The sequence below is a fragment of the Rhea americana genome, unplaced genomic scaffold, assembly GCF_003343005.1.
Source record: "Rhea americana isolate MKP2758 unplaced genomic scaffold, rheAme1 scaffold_54, whole genome shotgun sequence".
NCBI lineage: Eukaryota > Metazoa > Chordata > Aves > Rheiformes > Rheidae > Rhea > Rhea americana.
In genome coordinates, this window is record NW_028186690.1 from 1611078 (window position 1) to 1630741 (window position 19664).

General features: G+C 35.5%; 1 protein-coding gene across 1 annotated transcript in view; it reads right to left on the reverse strand.

Moving 5' to 3' along the window:
• The window catches only part of CNTN1 (contactin 1), a 172518-nt gene that overhangs the window by 53243 nt on the left and 99611 nt on the right, over positions 1–19664 (reverse strand). Inside the window, exons 5-13 of the mRNA XM_085318503.1 lie at positions 17923–18018; positions 16321–16527; positions 14932–15028; positions 14596–14777; positions 13249–13373; positions 11220–11337; positions 9407–9557; positions 7376–7503; positions 4522–4697 (exon numbers count right to left, since the gene is read on the reverse strand). Coding sequence (XP_085174629.1) covers positions 4522–4697; positions 7376–7503; positions 9407–9557; positions 11220–11337; positions 13249–13373; positions 14596–14777; positions 14932–15028; positions 16321–16527; positions 17923–18018 — 1280 coding nt within the window. The remainder of the gene's footprint in view (positions 1–4521; positions 4698–7375; positions 7504–9406; positions 9558–11219; positions 11338–13248; positions 13374–14595; positions 14778–14931; positions 15029–16320; positions 16528–17922; positions 18019–19664) is intronic.

Consider the following 19664-nt stretch of genomic DNA (forward strand, 5'->3'; position numbering starts at 1 on the left):
AACTACTTCAAAGCAGAACAGAGCCCAAGCTAACAAGCTCCGCCGGTTCTGCATTGATCACGTTTGAATGTCTTTGGGGCACATCCCTGCACCCGAGAATACTGCGGACACATGCAAAACCCTGACTTCACCATCCAGAATAGACTCAGCAGCTCTTAATTCCAGTGCAGGAGCAGTCTTGACGCTGAGGTGTGACAGCACCACCTGAAACAAAGTTCCTCATTCTGCACGAGCTTTTTAGTTGGATGCAATGCATCAACCAGCAACAGCTAAAGACATCTTTCTGGGCTGGGAACTACCCAGCAAAGATTCCCTACCATTTCTGTGGAAAATCCATCGTTACAACTCCTGGTAAGTTAAATAATTTTTAAATGATAAAAAAAAAGAAAGAGATTATGGAATGATTTCCCAATATCTCAGAGTGTTAAAGTTCCTGTTTTCCAGGAACTTTATGTTTTATTTTTTTTAAGTTCCATCAAAACAGAAATGATAACCCTTTCTAAAATTTTATTCTAAAATGACCTCCTTCTTGCTCGTACCAGGCTCTACCTCTGTTTTTCAAAGACAAACACTTCGGCTTATGATGGAAGGAGTTGATATTACATAATACAAATACTGTGCAGCACCACATAAAGGTACCTGTTCCACTGTTTGACCACTCTCATAGTTAAAAAAAAATGTGTTTTCTTACTTTTACATTGAATTTCCTGCTTTCAGTTGGTATCCATTGCCTGTTGTCCTTTCTCCTCCCACCAGGTATTTATAAACATCATTGAAAAATCCCCCCAAAGCCTTCCCTCCTCCAGGCTAAATAATTCCAGCGCCATCTGGCTGTCCTCATATGTTAAATACTCCAAAACCTTAACCAACTTCATCTGTTTTTGCTGATTTTATTTAGTTTTTGCAAGGGGAAAAAGAAATCAGCATCTCTAGGAGAACTGCTTTTTTAATAAATTGTGATCACAAAGCAGCATCAAGACTTCTAGCTACCTGATGGAAAAATAAGGGTAACACATTTTGTGGTACGGAAAAAACACACTAGATGCCAAAAACAGAACTTACAAACAAATCCAGGAAAATACTTAAAATGATCCAGAGAATGCATAATGGGGCGATATAATCTGCATTTGGTAATTATGAAGCAGACTCAGGTACTCAAACACAGTAGTTTTTTTATCTTCTTTTGATGATTTCTTTGTTAATATGAGACTAGCAAGTAACTAGTAAATTGTCTCTATGACAAAGACATCTTCTTGCCTTGACATACCATCATTGCCACCTCCTCTATCTTGGAAATGGCTAAAAGGTCCTTAGATCATAAACAATCATCTTCCATATTTTAATTTTTCCAAAAGAAATTTATTTGCCAGGAGGCCAAGTTCCTGAATTTGTGTAGTGCAATTTAATTTAACTTATTAAAGATAAAATGATGATAAATATCTCAGTGGTTTAGGTCTACTGATATTGCTCAACACAACACATATCTAACTTCACTTTTCCTTTCACTTTTCTGAAAAAGTAACTAACAATGTAGCAAACACAGGAATATTGATGGTTCAGAAAATATTTTAAAGTTTGTGTGCATATCTACTTGTGACTAAGGCTACATTTGGACTCTTTGTAAGCGTATGTATAAGTTTCTGAGTTTCTGACTGGAACAAGTTAAATTATAGAGTTCTTTTTCCTAACTATCTATACACATGAATTAGTGTGTTTCAAAAGACAGTAAAAATAGAATTATACATATTCATTTTCAGATACTTTAGAGAACATTTGGTAAAATCCTTAAAATCAGAACAATATATTTATTTGCACAGAATATACTAAATTTTTAAATGTATGTTAAAAGTAAGCCCTTCAATCTTTAAATATACACAGCAAAAAGCAATTCCATAAATAAGAAATGGCAAAACACAGGGATTTCCAGATTACTTCTAGTGTTATATCTCTATGGGTCTTGAAAGGGTATGTAATATTTAGCTCCTCAATCAAATAATCAGAGGAACAACCATACATGAAGTCAAACACAATCAGTTATTAAATTGTAAATTTAGAAGACTCCATTTGACAGCTGTTCCAAAGACTGAATACTAACCAATTAATTTTTTTAAAATTTAAAATACCACTGTCATATTTGGCCACGTGAAATCAAAACAACACTGTCAAATCTTCTTCTGAGAAATGAGTTATAGCACTAATGTAATGCAAATTAGTTTTGCCTTCAGCAATTGATGGAGCTACCAAAGCTTTCATTTAAAGAAAAAAAAAGACTTATGCAGGTATTTACACGAATTTCATTAGCATTCCATTATGTGTATGTGACAACAATATTAGTATTATTTTGAGAACTCAAGTACTGTGTCTATATCAAATTTCAGCATGTTGATCTGTTTGCTACTACAAATTAACCGCAATATTATCAGGAAGATAGATGAGGTTCCTTCATCCAGATGAAATTACAGAAGGTAGGAATGATACATCCAGTCACTGTAATATTCTTGATGGGTATTTTTCTTTTATGCTTATAAGGAGCTGTGGGGCAGCATGGGACCCCAGTGCTTCAAGCACAGCAGTTCAGGCTGCTGCTGTCTAATGTACAACAGATCACCTCTTTAGACCTGAGAAAGCCTGAGCAAGCCTGCCACTGAGTGACTTGAGCTGAGAACTGTGAAAGATGTCTAAGAAGTAGTTAGGAGAAAATACTTTTGTTCACAGGGAAAAAAATCATGTACGAATAAGCTAACAAATGAACGAAACAGAACCATTGAAAGTGCACATTCCTCTTAATTACATCCCATATAAACATTCGTAGTGAATTCCTTGTTTTTTAAAAAWTTCTACGTTCATTATTTCTATAATGTAAATGTTGAGCTTCAAAATAACCACAAATCTCTGTGCAGAACTGGAATGCAGTCCTACTGCCCCCTTCTGTCCTGACTGGTGAAGACTGAGCTGTCTGTGGAAGCAGAACGGAGATTATGCACTTCTTTTGCATTTGAATGCCCAGAAATGAGGCTCAGGAATGCATASGAAGAAGCTGCCTCTGCTGCTTCAGTCATTTACACCTGTATTGATTGAGCACAAAGGGAACACAACAAACCACCAAACAGCCCTTAGGAGGATGGAGTTATACATTGACAAATAAATTAACTGATGTCTGGATTTAACTTACTTAACTTTAAGTATCTAAATGAATTAAGAGTTAGTCACCTTTCAACTGCTTCTACACCCTCTGGGGTATATCTCAATAATTTATGAGAAAAGGCAGTTATTTTCAGCACAAGATTTTGGACAAGGACTTGTTCTCTCACTGAAAGACAGCAGTGTGCCTTTTTAGAAACGTTTAGAACARCTCAGCAAACGAGCAGGCTAAGGCAACTCAGATACCCCAGAGCACTGACTGGTTTGTTCCCAGTCAGGCTGAAACAGTTAGGCTTGAAATATCTCCTGAYGTGGAGATAAACAGATATGGAAAAATAAAGAGAGAAACAGAATCTCTTGGTTCATGGAAAATCAAATAACACTGCAGGTCTACAAAAAAGACTCTGCAAGCTGTACTGTTAAAAGATATCTAATTTTGAAGGTGGAGCAAAAATTGACTGACGACTACATGGTTCTCAGAAGCTATGGACAGCTTCTGCAGCCTCTTCCCTCCAAATACCTGGTTTCTTGGGGGAGCATTAAAATGTAGTGACTTAAAGCTTGAGAGTATAATTTTTATGATATTGAAATTACAGTTGATCTAAACTACAGTAAAGCATTTTTATCTATCTTTGAAGATTTTTATATCATTTATATCATTTAACTCCAAAACTGCAAAATAAATATATATATGTGTCAGCGACAGCTCTGAGGTTGTTGCCAGTGTTAGTTAAATTATGATACCATTAGACAAAGCCAAGAAGGATTTCTACTCACGAAACTAATTTGTCTAAGTCTGATATAAGACTATAATGACATAAGGACACGTGAATACAAGAGGTCTACGATTCCTCTTTCTATGGGCCAAAACAAGTGTTTTTGTATAAGCTTGTTTAGCCTTCACACAAACCTTTCTTGCTCAGTTTTTACGGACTGTTTGACTCCTACCCACCATCTGGCCCAGTCTTGTGCCAAATTCTAGCAACGTTTTTCAGAAAAACATGGTCAAGTGAAAACGAACGCATATGCATGCATTCTTTTACAAGATAGTATGTTACTTGCTTACCAGATATAATCATTATTCAGCATTTGGACTTCAATATTTTTTCATTTTAGACACTACATTCATCAGAGTGGGATTCAGCTCAGGTACTGAAATACTTAAGCCAATTCAGATTTCTGAATTCAAGTATCTACCTGCAAGCATCTTGCATGTCTGTCTTTAAGGTGTCTAAATTGTTATTTTATTTTATATCCTTAGCCTACTGCATTTTTCTAGGCATGAACCAACAGAGTAGAAAAAGTAAAACAGAAAAGACAACTATTCACAATCAATAAAAATAGGTTTCCACATATTAAATATGATCTATAGTATCTTACCATAACATTCCTTTCATAATGTTCGTGCTCTTTCTCAAAGTCTATTACAAAACCATTTAGAGACCAAATAAATGTGAGGTCCAACGTGGGATCATGGGATGCAATACATTGCATGGTAGCATTCTCTCCAACRGTGACATCAACATTCAGTGGAGCTAAAATAATCCTTGTAGCCTCTGTGAAGTTAACAGCAAATATGGAAAATTCCAATAAATAAGTATTTATCCAAATGTAAACCCAAATTGATAACTGTTTGACTGTACATGAAACTCTTCTCCCAAACTCCGGTTTGCATGTTATTCATGCAACCACATTTCAAAAGACCAAACTAAAGAGAACAAAGAAAATGCTTTAAYAACTGAAATGCCTGACTTGCACTTAGTTATTATTTTAAAATGGCTACGTTTCACACTCTGGTCCATATTACTGACTATGAAAAACTATTTTTATTCATTGATAATCTCTCAGGTATATCATCCRTCTTATGCCAATTGTTTTGTTGCTAATAATATTTCTTATTTTTTAAAACCTGCCTCTGCACAGTTGTTAGGCTAAGTCTGAGATTTCCATTAGAGCACTGCAGAGACTGAGATCTTAATGCATGTAGCGAGAAGAATATTAAGCATGTATAGGAAACCATGCAGATTGCAACACAAGGAAATGAAAGAGGAAAGAGTAGAAGAAAAAAAATAAAGTTGCATGTGCCCCAGCAATGCTGCTTATCATTACAGAAACAAAAAGAGGCAGAGACTACATGATGCTTCCTAGAGATCTTGGTACGTGCACTTAATTCAATTAATGGCATATTAGCAACAATGATCTGGAAGGGGCTCACTGGATCAGTAAGACCTATTCCTTTTCTGTCAGATGTGATCAAAAAATAAAACCCACAGAGTATCTTCTTGTCACATCTTGCTTGACAAACATTATCTTTCCCACAGATATGAGAGTGGGAGTAAGACACCAAAACTTGGAAGATAATGAGCCAYGAGAAAAGAGCTATGTCACTAATTAAGATCTAGGTTGCAGCAGAATTGTTATGCAAAACTCCCCAGTGCTCCCACATAGTGTACTACATGCCACCATGCAGGACAGCAACAATTCCAAATGAACGCAACATTTCTTGTCTACTTGACCTGGAGAAAACCCTTCTCCTAGATCCTAGTCTAGCAATCCAAAATCTGTTTAATCCTTAGCATATGAGTATGGTACAACAACTGGGTATCCGAGAATGCAATACAGTGCATCTGAGATGTATAGGACATCAGAGCAATCTGTTCACATTTGATCTTTAAATGCCTAGCTATGAAAACATGCCTTAGGATACCCTCWCAGAGGGAGGTACTTCATTCTAACATCATGGCTGTATGTTCAGCACTTGGCTCTATCATCAGTAATTTTTTAGAAGTTAATATAAAGTCTTCTATTAGTCTAAGGAGACCCTGAAGCAGTGGTCTAGAGGTAGTGAACAAATGGCCTATGGGAAAAATCATCACAGTTTACAGCGCCTGTCAGCTTTAGTTTTAACTTTTTAATTTCCTGTAGTCCTGAGCAATGTCTCATTTTCATAAAATGAAATTTTATGGGCCACACACAAAGTGCTTGAGAATACAATTTTCAAAGCATTGTTAGCCAGCCATTATCCTTGTCCACAATGTTAAAATAATTCTGAAATACGCTATCTGACCATATTTCTCCTGTGAGATCAAGGGAGGCATCTTAGTCTTCTGGTGTTCCCTTTTAGATGAACCACAGCAGAATACTCCAGAATTTAAAAATTCTTTATGACTAGTTTATACAGTTTATAAACACTTTTTTAGTGTTTCATCATGAGGCCTTATTACGTCAAAGTTCTTCCTGATTGTAGAAGGTATAGTATGACTGTTAAGGGGCTATATTTATTTACATAATCTTTCAAAATAATTAAATGGCTGAGCGAAATATTTAGACATCTAGAACTGAGAAAGATAACAAAAAGTAACTGCAAATATTAAAAAATCTGATTAATAAAAATAAAATCTTACAATACTCTATCATTTGATATAATAAAGCAGTCATAAAAATCCTTTCATATGACTTGCTGATATAGATTTATTCTTACATTAGTACATTAATATTGTGGTATTGTGCTGCCATATTCAGCACGATTTCTGGAACAGATCTTAAAAATATATATTTAATAAATGATTCTGCTACTGCCAGTGAGACTTCTGGATGCTTGGTAGGCATAACTGTTCAGGAATGCCACATTTCCTATCTGTAGTCAACAGATATTTAATTATTTGACATCGTATTTAAAATACGTAACTAAAGATATCAGTATTCAATCAGTAAACATTAATAAGCCAAAAAGAAGGGAAGAGTAGTGCAATTATATGACTATATGCCCCTACCTCATGAATATAATGGATGTTAATTTAACTGCAATGCTTTCAGTCTTGTAAGTCTCATCTTCCTCCATCAGAAAAAAGAGAAAAAAAAAATAAAGAAGGACGATAAGAGTCCCATTTCTCTAAGTCATGGCCCCAGAAGCATGGCTTCATTCCTCTGTCTGAGCTACGCTACCAAGCTGAGTGATTGCATCAAAAAGTACTATCTGAATTTATATATCAGATTTTATAATGTCTTGCGGAAGAATAAACACTTAAAATTGAGATACAGTCTCTAAATTGGTGCAACCATACACAGTTTCTATTGAAATGTATGCTTTAAAAGCTACAGTTTATCCTTTAATGAGCAATCAAATTAAAAAAAAAATATAAAATGGCTTGTAGAAGTAGTGCAATGCTGGAACAAAACCTAGTGATTTTGAATTAAAGGGTACTTTTTGAAACAAACTAATTTAGAAGTTTACCTGTCATTTCTAGAGTACCAGTGCTATTAGCTTTTCCTCGATTATTTTCTGCAAAACACGTGTAGCGACCTTCATCCAGCTTTGTGATATTGATAATTTCCAGGCTCCCATCATCCCAAATACGTATGCTATCAAAAAGGTAAAAAATACAAGGGAAGTTAAGTATTTATACCAGAAAGTAACACTTTCAGTAGGAATTGTAGTAAGTTAGAAGATCACAAATATCCCTTGGAAGCTAATGCCTAACTATTGCATTTATAAACACTCCTATAGTCAGAAGCATTTGAATAGACTGTGGTATGGTTAGATGGCTCACATTGTTGGAGCAAGAGAGGCATTTTCATTTATGAATAGTCATTCACATATTTTTCTTACAGTTTTGTGCCACAATTCAATTCTGAAATATGAACAACATACCAAATATACCTATTAAAGTTGTATATCATTAGCTTTTTGCTAATGCACACTGCTAGCAACATTTTGGCCTATTATTTTCCTAAAATTACACATCTAAATTAATTCTGAACAGTGGCTCCCAGTAGGGTAACATATAAAAATGAGTTACAACATGGTTTAGGAAAAAAAAAATAGGTTAATTTTCATTGAAGACTTAATGCTAGAAGTGAAATCTGGCATACTTGTGATGAAAAGAAATGTTACAATGAAATGAATTTCCTTCTAGACTTCCCCCACCACAGTCCCTTTTCAAAACCATATTCTGATATCAATTTCAGTGCCTTTCTTCAAGTAATATCAAGTTTATGGTCTAGATGCAGATATCAGATGTTAGCTTATTATCATATAACATGTACTATTATATATTATTATATAACAACATTATATAACAGAACTAATATATATGTTTGCTAACATAAGCAACAACATACTGTAGTATTGCTTAGAGATTTCCCTCAGGGACCAGGGCAGTGGCACAGTAGGGAATTAAGTCAAGTAAACTGAATCCTAATTCAAGCATTATAGAGATTATTGGCCTCTCATATATACTAAAACAACCTAGTTTCTTATCTACTAATACACCRCTGGACTGGGGTTCCTCTTCCTAASATGTTGCACTAATAAGAGCAAAAAATGCTGTATGCGCAGATAAGTCACATTTTATCATGTGACTGTTCCCCCTAAAATGTACAAATAATCTTTGGAATGGGTATTGCAGTTCAGGTCTCCTCTTCCCTCGGGGAGGTATTCATCACCAGGTCACAGGGTAATGTGCAATCTCAGTCTGGAATATCAGATTCTCTTCTGCTAAACAACTGGTTTGAGACAAGAGATGGAGAAGGTTCCCCGCTAACTCAGAACAAGACTTTGGTTTGGCAAAACACTCTGGTACTCTTCCAYGAAAAGAAGTAGGTTTGCATTTCCCAATGCAAAAAAAAAGCCAACCAGGTTTATTCCATATTGGGGAAGGACTTCCGACCATCTAAAGAAGCTTAAAACATCTCTGATCCCTCATATTTTGCTATTGATCAGCTTGGACGGTTAGAGGGCAGAGAGCTTTAGATCCCATTCTTAAGCATCCAACTATTCCCGTGCAGTTGTATAAGGTTTCTGGGCACTTAACATGGACTTCTGGGTTCTGTGTTGAGACTAACTGCTTAAAATATAGGTATTATTCTAGGATCATGCCTAGTATTAAAAAAAAAAACTTTCAGTTGTGTCAGACACAGAACAGAGACTGCAAGRGAGCTAAGGATTAGGGGTTTGGTGAGATTTACTATGAAATGAATTCCTTAGATGTCCTGAACTGTTAGAATCATAATGAAATAATATTAGTCAACTCCTTGGCCAATCATATGGAACAAGCATTATAATTTAGTATTAACTCTGTCCCATCCACTCYAGAGCTGCTAGGGTCTTCTGCGTCAGTGCTCAACCTGTCAGCATAAAGGACAGCTTCRCGTTGCCTTACCGTTCTCCTGCCTCTGAAGCCTGCGAAAGTCAGAACTAGCCTGCAGAATAAATACAAACATAAGGCAGCATTTTTAAGAATCACRGTGCCCAATAAATACTAACCGGCTCCCATTTACGAGTAATTCTGTTCCTTTGCTCCATGAGAATTTTGGCTTAGGAGCAGCTTTAGGTTTGCATTCAATTATTACACGGCCCCCTTTAGCTGCTAAGATTTTCTTCTTCATAGGGTTCAGTTCAAAAGTAGGAGGTGAAGCTGAAGGGAAAAATTAGCACACGAGCATTGCTGTTAATGACTTTTGTACAGAACTCATTTTGTTTGCAACATTAAGACTAAGGTAAATGACAGAACTATTGATTATAYACACATTTCCATTATTCAGACCATTGAGAAAAATATTAATGACACAGAAATGCAGTGAGCAGCAGATGGTGCTCTGAAAGAAACAGGAAAAATTATTATGTAGTTCYATGCCATTTTACACCAGAGATTACTTTCTGATGATTTCTGAATCTCCATCTAAGTTTAACCTCAAAAGATCAAAGCCCACTGAAATCAATAGAAAACTCTTCCCTCTCAGAGGCCTTTTCATCAGACCTAGTAAAATTTAGATTCCTGAAGCTCAACTTCTGTAAAAATTCTGCTTCTTACTCAGTCATACTTTCAATTAACAGTTGGTTTTAACTTTCAGTGGTTCTGAACTCCATCTAGCAACTTTAAGGTTGCTTTCTTCCTCTTTGCAGTTTTCTGTTTAGCCAACTACTCCATCAAGTCCTGCGCTCTGTACAAGAGCAATGATAAATGACTGCAGTAAGCACYACACAGATGTATCTGAGGTCAGACTTTGGCTTATTAATTTTGTCTTTACTTTTAACYGAATACAAGGCAAAATGTCTTTAATTACTTTGCATTTCTGTGTTCCATCATTGCTAATGATGCCAGCAAATACGTGCACAGCTTGGGGAAATACAGCTATCAGTTAATTACAGCAGTACAGAGAAAAACTCTGATAGACATCCACATCTTACTGACACTGAAGTTTAAAAATGTGCATGAAACAGTGCTAAATTCTGGGTAATCCAGGCTAGTAGTAAGCAAATGCAAACGGAGGAAGGATGATGTATTATATTGTTGTGCATTGGGTTGGTGAAGTCAAGAATAGCTTAGCTGTTAGGAAAGTCTGAAGGYAGGCATGAGTTAGAAAGAACCTAGGGTAATTACTGCAGGGAAATTCCCTATGAAAACCATGTCCATGTCATATAGTGAATGTATGTGCTATAATGACATCAGTAGAAAGGACAGATATTGTTTTAAATTTGAGCGCTCCGGATCTGAAAATTTAAGTTTCTACTACAGGATGATAGTTTGAAAAAAACACTGGATTATTAACTATATGTAGCCACCAAATGGGASAGCTCTATTGCAGATCCATATTGCAGCTGGTCTTGAAGGGTTATAGAAGGCAAAGGGAGTGAATACTGTGAAGCTGAAGAGCTTTAAGGGTCTAGTGAAAGAAACTGACTGGCAGCACGRCTTCCAGAAAAGCAGAGTTTGCCCAATGAAGGAGTGTAGGTGAGCAGAAAAGAAAACATTTCTCAACTAGTTGTGCAAGCCTGACCAGGCTGCCAGCACTTAAAACACTTTAAATCCTTTAAACATTTTAAATCCTTTCTATGCTAGCAATTCTATGTGCTAACAGCAGCAGGTAAGCATCAGAAAAAAATCCCATAAACATTATCCGTAAATTAATAATTTGACTCTTCAGCTCATTGTCACAACCCAATCAGAGAGCGTAGATCTCACCTAGATTCAGTTAACTTTATTATTCCATAATATATTATCAAACAATGCTTGCAAATATGAATAGTATCTTACTTAAACCCAAAATTGTATATAAAAGCAAATAATCTCACTGACCCACAATCTTCAGTTCAGCATTTGCATAAATAATTCCATGTGTGTTTTCTGCTATACATTGATACATGCCGGCATCTTCAAAGGTAAGACTTTGTATTCTTAGTTCACCTTTCCGGAACTGAAACACAAAATCAGTAAAATTGTAAGATCTTCATTTAGACTACACGTGTTATACAAATCATATCCATCCATAGCTATTCACTTTCTTTTTTAGTGACAGTGTTCAGAAAAGAGTCTCTCACGTAACATTAAGACACTGACAAAATTTTACTTTCCCCTTGTTATATTTCAGTCTTTGTGGCAGTATATTCACCTTCTTTTCTCAAAGAGAGATTCAGTGTTTATCTTTATGTATCATAGCTGAAAACATGTATCATAGATGAAAACATCTATTCTTCAGTCCATTTTTATCATATGAATTCACATAAACGAGAAGTGAAATTTGTTTTATTCATATAAGCTTTGTTTTGCCATGTCCAGGATTTGGTATGTTATATTTTATGTACATTATTTGACAACAATAGTAAAAGGTCAATCCAAGTCCTTACAAGAAGAACAGAAAATTTTCAAGATTCCACAGGGAAACAATATGGACCACTTGTTTATATAAAGAAAAAACAYCTGGTAAATCTGAATAAGTACCAGATCCATTTCTAAAAAGATGTTTAGAAATGAGTAAAATGTGATCRGATATTTTGTAAACTATAAATAGATGTCAATCTTTTTTTCAAAAACCATGTTACAGAATTTTCTTTACTTGTGCAAATTGGGTTGAAATCCTTTAATCCTGTATATGAGTCAGAGTGCCTAGAGTAGTGGAAGATTAAAAGAATACTATTTACCTAAAGAAAGAATAGATTAAAAGAAAAATATTTCCTCTACTGTCTCATTTTTTAAAAAAATAAATAATATTTTCAAGGAATCTTCTTTTGTGCTACATAAAATGCCAATTTAAAAATTATATTTGATTCATAAACATATTCTCAAAGAAATTCAAATATTTTTGCTAATTTTCATTTGGAAATCATCTCATATTTTCAATACACAGCATAAGCACCTGGTCTATTACTGGAGAACTACACTGCTTACTGTAATCCGCTATGTAGATCTTGCCACTGAAAGCAGAGTTTGGTGGGGACAGTCAAGTAATCTGCTTGTTAAATTACCTATTTATAATAAATACAGAAGCTAGAGAACATCATTGTTTTTCTGATTAATCCATGTGGCAGATGGTGGTATCTCTGTTCTTCCTCCTACTTCTTAYATTTTTCTTAAGATACTTATTGTCTTTTTTCTGTCTGCATTTCAAGTTCAGTGTCACCAGTGCTCAACAGATGTAGTGTTACATCCTCTTCTATTTTGTTTGTTTTTTAACAGCTCATCATACGGTATAAGCAATGGGTATTAAACACGTTGAAATGCCTGGACTGAAAATCAGCTTGATTTAGAAAGTCCAGAGTAATAAACTTCAATTATGAAATGGCACTCATTTAAACTTCACATCACCTAAGAGAGCTAAATTTTACCATATTCTGTGACCAAAAAAATGTTAAAATTAATATGATATAGGTACATCACTTTAATTTTAAAATGAGTCTTTCTTCTCCTGTCTCCACTGACTCCATTTTGTCTTACATTTTTAAAGACACATTCATGTTCAATGTGGTAAAAAGGATTATTTTTAGAAGRAAGCTGACAACATTATTTTACCTAGAGAGAACAAAATAGCATTTACCTATAAAGGACTGGAGAAAAAGAGGTATCCACATCTTATATGTGGTCAAACAGCAAGTTCAGAATTCAGATCTGAATATTAAATAGTGTAAAGAAATGTATTTCAAAATCAAAGAGGAATTTGAGATAAATGTTTAAGAAATAGATTTAAATTTCCAATGCAACTGGTATCAGTAAAAACTTGTATCATTATGATTCATAATTTTTAAAATCTTTCAATAATGCATGCTTCAAAAAATCATTTCCATTGGCTAGTAACCAACAAATACTGCAGTATCCATAGCAATATACTTACGGAGGCACCATTTTTCAGCCATCTGATTGTTGGAATAGGCTTGCCTGTAGCTACACAAGGCCAGTAGAGTTCACTGCCTATATCCTTCTCTGTATCATTGATATGTTCCACCCACTCTGGAGAAGCTAAAGAATAAAAACACAGGAAGCCTTGTAAATATATCAGAGATATATTTAATTAATATTCTGATCTATTAACTCCACTGCTTTTTCCATTATACTTAAGAGGACACAAAGACTAATAATGGTAGCTCAGCAATGTAYCAATACAAGCAAGAATGAAGTTAAGCTGTTTGTGTGTCACCATATTCTCTCCTGAATAACTACCAGTCATTTTTAACATGAAAATAATAGGAAATTGAAATAATGATTCGTGAATTTTCAAAGATACAAGGTACTACCACTAACACTGATCTGTAGGTTATACTATGTGTAAATTWTACAGCATCACCATAAAAATGATAAATTACATAAAATTTTGCAAAACCAGGAATATACTGAAAGTGTTTCCAAGAAAATACTCACTTCATCCAGGGAAAATATTTAAGAAATTAACATTTAAAATATTCCAGCATTGTTGGTTTTACTAAGGAAATTAATCTATTTATAAGCTTTACACATAACAAGCAGTGACCACATTCCCATACCAGTTTTGAATTTAACCTACTGAAGTTCAAACACTTAACTAAGGATCTTAACTCAGGACATATTCTGTACTGTCAATGGAAAGAGAAAAAAATGTTCTGAAGGTAATTCAGATGTTATGCAGGAACCCAGAGTTGGGTGGCATAAGTCTCAGTCAAGGAGTCATGGAGCCATGTTACTTGGGATTATTGCACTATGAGAAATAAGGTACAATTTTTTGGYCCGTCATTTACCCAAACGCATGAAGGGAAGGGACAAAGGCTATCAGAATAAAGTCTTGACTGTAACTGAGAAGAGACAGAGAGAAGATAGACAGAAAAAACTCAAACAAACAAAATGAGGAAAYAAGAAAGCATAATAAACCTAGTGATCGCTTCTTCTTCCTGGCAGTTCTTTTAATCTAAATACTCTAATTAATTAAACAATAATTTCCACTATGCATAATTATATTAATGCTAACACACATTGCTGTCAAGGTATATACTCAGTTATCATAATCATCTAAGCCAAGCAGCTGCTCAATTAATACATGAATATTACACCTCACCTCCAGTGCATGGGTTTTGATTTTGTTTATTAACTCAAACAGCAGTGTGTCAAGATGATGCAGTGAGTCAGCACTGACATCAAGTGTGAAAATACAGACGCTTCTAAAATAAGAAAAAGCAACATAACCACTGAAGAATAAAATTGTTCTACTTACCTTGTACATAAACTCTGGCCTGATGTTTATCTTTTCCTTTATAGTTTTCAGCTTCACATTCATAAAGTCCTTCATCTTCATACTGAATATTGAATATCTTAAGAACTGCACCAGACATGCTTATCTCAGCTGTAGCTGGCATGGGTTCAAGGTATTTACTCCATCTGAGTTCAGGAACCGGACTTGAAAAGGCACAATGAAGTACAAATCAGCATGCTCAAGAACTGGTTGTTAAACAGCAGACTACAGAAAAGTATTTGATAATGAAATGTATATTTTCCTACCCTGAAATATGAAGGCAAACAGTGCTCTAAAATTAATTTAAAACAGACTTACTTCCCAAGAGCAAAACACTCCAGTGTCACATTCTGCCCCAGGAGTGCATATGTGTCCTTGAACTTCACCTTGATATCAGCAGGATATACTTTTGCACCTAACATTAAAAAAGATTCTCAGAAATGGCCTAGCAGAAACGAACACARCAATTAAAACTTCCCCAGTTCTGGAAAATCTTTCTTAAAATTCCAGACACAATTCTTCACAATGCATAATTGCCCAGCCAGATCCATGAAGTCCGATTTAGCATTAAACTTTAATAATAAGGAAGAATTGTTTTACTCATTCTTTGGAGAGAAATGCTTAACATTTTCTACAGCACAATTTTTTAATGTAAATTCATTTATTTGCATTTTAAGTTTGATGATGTCCTGTGTATGTGGGCAATCAAAAGCCCGAGCCTCTATTTTCCAGGCTACTTTCTAGATTATTTTAGTGGATAGAATATTGTCAATAATTTCTACTGATGGTAAGAAGGAACTGGAGCCAGCAAATACACTGCTTAATGAGGGTACAAGGAAGTATCAGAAATCCGCATGGCAACAGTATGCAATCAAATCTACACACTGGTGATCTCTGTAGGACTCTTCTTGGTATGTCTAGTTGAAGAACTCACTGTGGGTATTGGCCAAGGAAAAGCAGGATAAATATCTCTGCTCTGTAATTACCCAAATTCAATCACAGTTCTTCACTGTAATATGGGAAATCTAACAGATAAAARGGTCACTGAAATTCTGATGATCTCCAGTTCACAAGACCCTAGTGACTTACAGTCTAAAACGGCAAGGCAAGAGGGAACCTGGTTACCATTTGGAAAAGACAGAGCTTTGGTGAAGAACGGCAGAGAATAATCTAATAACACATAACCAAATAGGTGGCTCAGGTGATTGGTCCATGAGACATAGAGAYCTTAGGCCACCATTGGATAGGAGATTTCAATAAGGGAAAAAGTATTTTCCATTTTATGGGGGATTTCCTGGAAATATTTTAATTTCTGAAGCTGTATCAACTGTCTCATAAAGTTTCTGCTTTCCATGTACATCCTTTTGAACCAATGCCAAGATCATAAAAGATACACATTATTTAGGGATGAATATAGGGGTTTATCACATGAAGGAGATGGGGAGAACTCTGTTCTCAGTGGTGCACAAGAAATGTTGTGAATGAATCAACGCAAATTTCCTTTACAGAGTTTTCTCTGTGGGTAGGAATGATTCGGACCTTTGTATGTGAAACACTAAGAAACATCTGTACAGTAGCCATTCTGCAATGCTGATTTATGACTTGCCATATGATTCTTCTCACACAGGTAAAATATTGTAATGAATGAGGAAAATCAAATACAAACAGTTACATTATATGTACACAGTATTTCCAATAAATACTTACGGTCTGATTGTGGAATAAGTGGAATAAATTTACTGAATACACTCTTTGTTATTGAAGGGCTTGACACAAAACATGAATAATTGCCCTTATCTGACGCTTCTACATTTGCAATGTAGAGATTGCCGTTCGTCTGTGACACAAATCGTCGTTTGTCCAAAGCAATGAATACTGGGAATTCATTTAGGAGCCAGCGATAACTGAGATCATCTGGAGGAAAATATTTTCTAGTTAATATTATAATACAAGAGTAACATTAACAGCTACTTAAGTCATGGTAGACTCTCCACAAATTAYTTCCCTTTGGTTTCTAGCTTCTAAATCTTTTATTCAGGAGAGAGAGCTGTATGAGATAGAATATACATATCTCAGCTAGTAGCTGTCTACATTGAACATTGGGGGTACTACTTCCAGTAGTCCAGATTTGTCCAGATCACTGGTGATGTGGCTACCGTGAGCAAGGCTCCCTTTGGGTCCAGCCTTTCCACAAGAACTAGAGTGGGGGGTGGAAAGCAGATGTGCACTGGGTCTTGCACTGACACAACTGAGAAGCTAGGAAGTCTGTGTCAGTCTCACAATTTGGACGTGACCTTAGAATATTGCAATTAGAAGCATGTTTCAGTTCCCCTCACGAGATTACTTGTGATATGGAGACACAAAATATGAAAATCAAAATGYTATCTCATTTTACAAATAAGATCCTGTAACAGAGATGCTAACAGCCAAATTCACCCCTCATGATGGAACTGGAGATGCTTGAGGTTAAGGGCATAATCCCTGCAGAGTTAGTTTCCTTCAGGAGCTAATGCCACAAGAAAGACATTTCCAGAGCGCAATTCATCTCATCTCTGATCCTCTGGGGGTTCCTACTAATGTTCTACGAATTTAATGGGCGTCCATGATCATTTCTACTGTGGTGACTCTATTACGTGGAAAGAAGCTGGGCCTTGTCCGAGGTCAGYAGAAAGTATGGGATGACACAGGGATAGATATCCAGCCAAGCCTCCCCTCCATTATGCGGATTAGTTTTATTCACATTTTTTGTAAGATCCAAAACTGTTTACAAATTCAAAATTATCCTTTACATAAGTTCAACTAAAAGCATATATTCAAAAGAAGCCTAACCTAAACACTGCCTCTCAAGCTGTGCAAAGGTTAAATTTTATATAAATTCCATCTGAGTCACAAAAGAGGCTTAAACTCCACATGCCTCTGACAGAAACAGCCATAGAGAWATAATTTTTAAAGAATGGACACATTTAAATAATTTAGTTAATTTACTGAATAGGCTACTTAGTCTTCCCAAGATTAAATATATCCAAGATAAAAATTACCTCAGGCTATCTTTAATACYTGTTTTAGGTCTAGTAAGTGAAAAGTGATCCAGACAATCTCCTGTGTGTTGGCTACTTGTCAAATAAGAGAAGTAGCTGCATTGATCAAGTTAGGTTATGTTTATGCCTTTTTTACTGCAGACATATTCTTATCTGTTGCAAATGCCACTAATATTTTGTTCCATTTAGCTTAAATGACAATTTTAAAAATAAATATTCCTTTTTCTGCTACTCTCAAGCTGTTGAAAACGAAGCACTTTGGACAAATTACCTGGGTAATGGTAAGGAGGCTCACAGAGAAGCACTGCTCCAACACCTTCTCGCACCTTAACCTCATAGCGTTCCTCAGGTGGAAAGGGATCCAGGTCTAGTTTAAAAAAAAAGAGGGAAGGAAAACTGTAGCTTTTCATTACTTTAAAATTGTTTTTATTATTTCAACCGGGTAGAGATGAATATAGACAGGCAACAATGTTGGGCTGATACYTGTGGATGCATAATGACTATTTTGGTTGTTTTAACCTGGGCATTATGAAGTTCTGTGGGTTTCTTACAATATTTTACTCCCCATAATTGCAAATGCCAGCGAAGAAAAAAGTAGTGAAGAYTGTATTGCTGATAGTAGGCAGGTAAGCTACATTTCAAGAAAGAATCCCAGGAAGAGAAAGGGTCTTAAGTTATCTTTCACCTAGGTTCTCTAAAATGTCAGTTAAATTCTTTAACTTAAAGCGGTTTGTCTGAAATAACCTAGCTGTCCTCACCGAGAGCTTCAGCAGCCAAAGACAGGTAAAGAGTGAGTGCAGATGCATTCTCTTGTGCTAGGACTTTGGGATAGCAGCTGCTCTGATCCCACAAGAAACCTTAGCTGACCCTCTTTAAATCAACTTCCATGCAGCAAGGTAAAGGGGCTGTTATAAAAGAATAAAGAAGTGTGTCCTTCATAGAGCTATCTACCATGCCACAGACCTTGGAGGAACAGTAATGGTATCTGAAATGATAAGACTATGGTTGCATGTCAGAAGTTATTACTTCGAAGAATAAGTTTCAGCTGGACAATAACTACACTTTGCTTTTTCTTACCATTCTCATTTTGCTAACTACTCTGAAATTAAACTGTAAACATCTTGAGGCAGAGAATGCCTCCTGTGAAGCATCTGCATGTCACCAAGTATAGTGAGAACAAAGAGCTCCTGACTGGAATCTTGTTCTGTATAAATAATAACATGGTAAGAACCAAGTGTGCAATCTACAGATGCAATGTTTTTATATTTTTACATGGCCCACAGCTACCTTTGCCTTCTACTAAATTCCCAAGGCTGTTAAAATTKTCTGCCTCTGGGATCTAATTAAAACTTAAGTTCAAGAGTAGTCAGCCAGAAAMAATACAGAAAAAAAAAGCACAAAACTACACACAAAAAGAGATTAACTGGAAAACAGAGACGATTTACCACTGTAAACTGCAATGTAGAGTAAGATAGATCCAGTAGACACTTTGCATTATATAAAAATAATGAATTTCTTAACTTCAGAATAGATCTATAAACCTAACAGATGCAGTAACATACACTTGCTAAATATGGGACAGGTAAAATACTAGGCCAATCACTGCTGTCAGACCTCAAAGACTATATGAACCCAGGAAGGAAAAGTCATTACTCTTTGTTAAATATACGAAAATAACTCTATAAGCCAATATTTATTCTGCTCAGATAGACCAGAAGATAATACAAATCCTTGCAGTGCCTGGCTGGATCTTTTGATTAGACAGTACATGACAGGCATCATAGTGGACTATTCTAAGGACTTCTGATAGTAGTATTTTACTCTGTGTTTAAGACAATGGATGTATACAGTTGTCCACAACTAGCTCACAATTAATTTGACCAAATCTTATTTATTATAGAAGAAAATGAATCTATCAGACTGAATTAGTAAGAATTAGCTACTTGTCTAGGCAAGTTTGGTAATCTAATTCAAGGAAGTTCTTGGCACAGTCTGCAATATTCATATCAATTC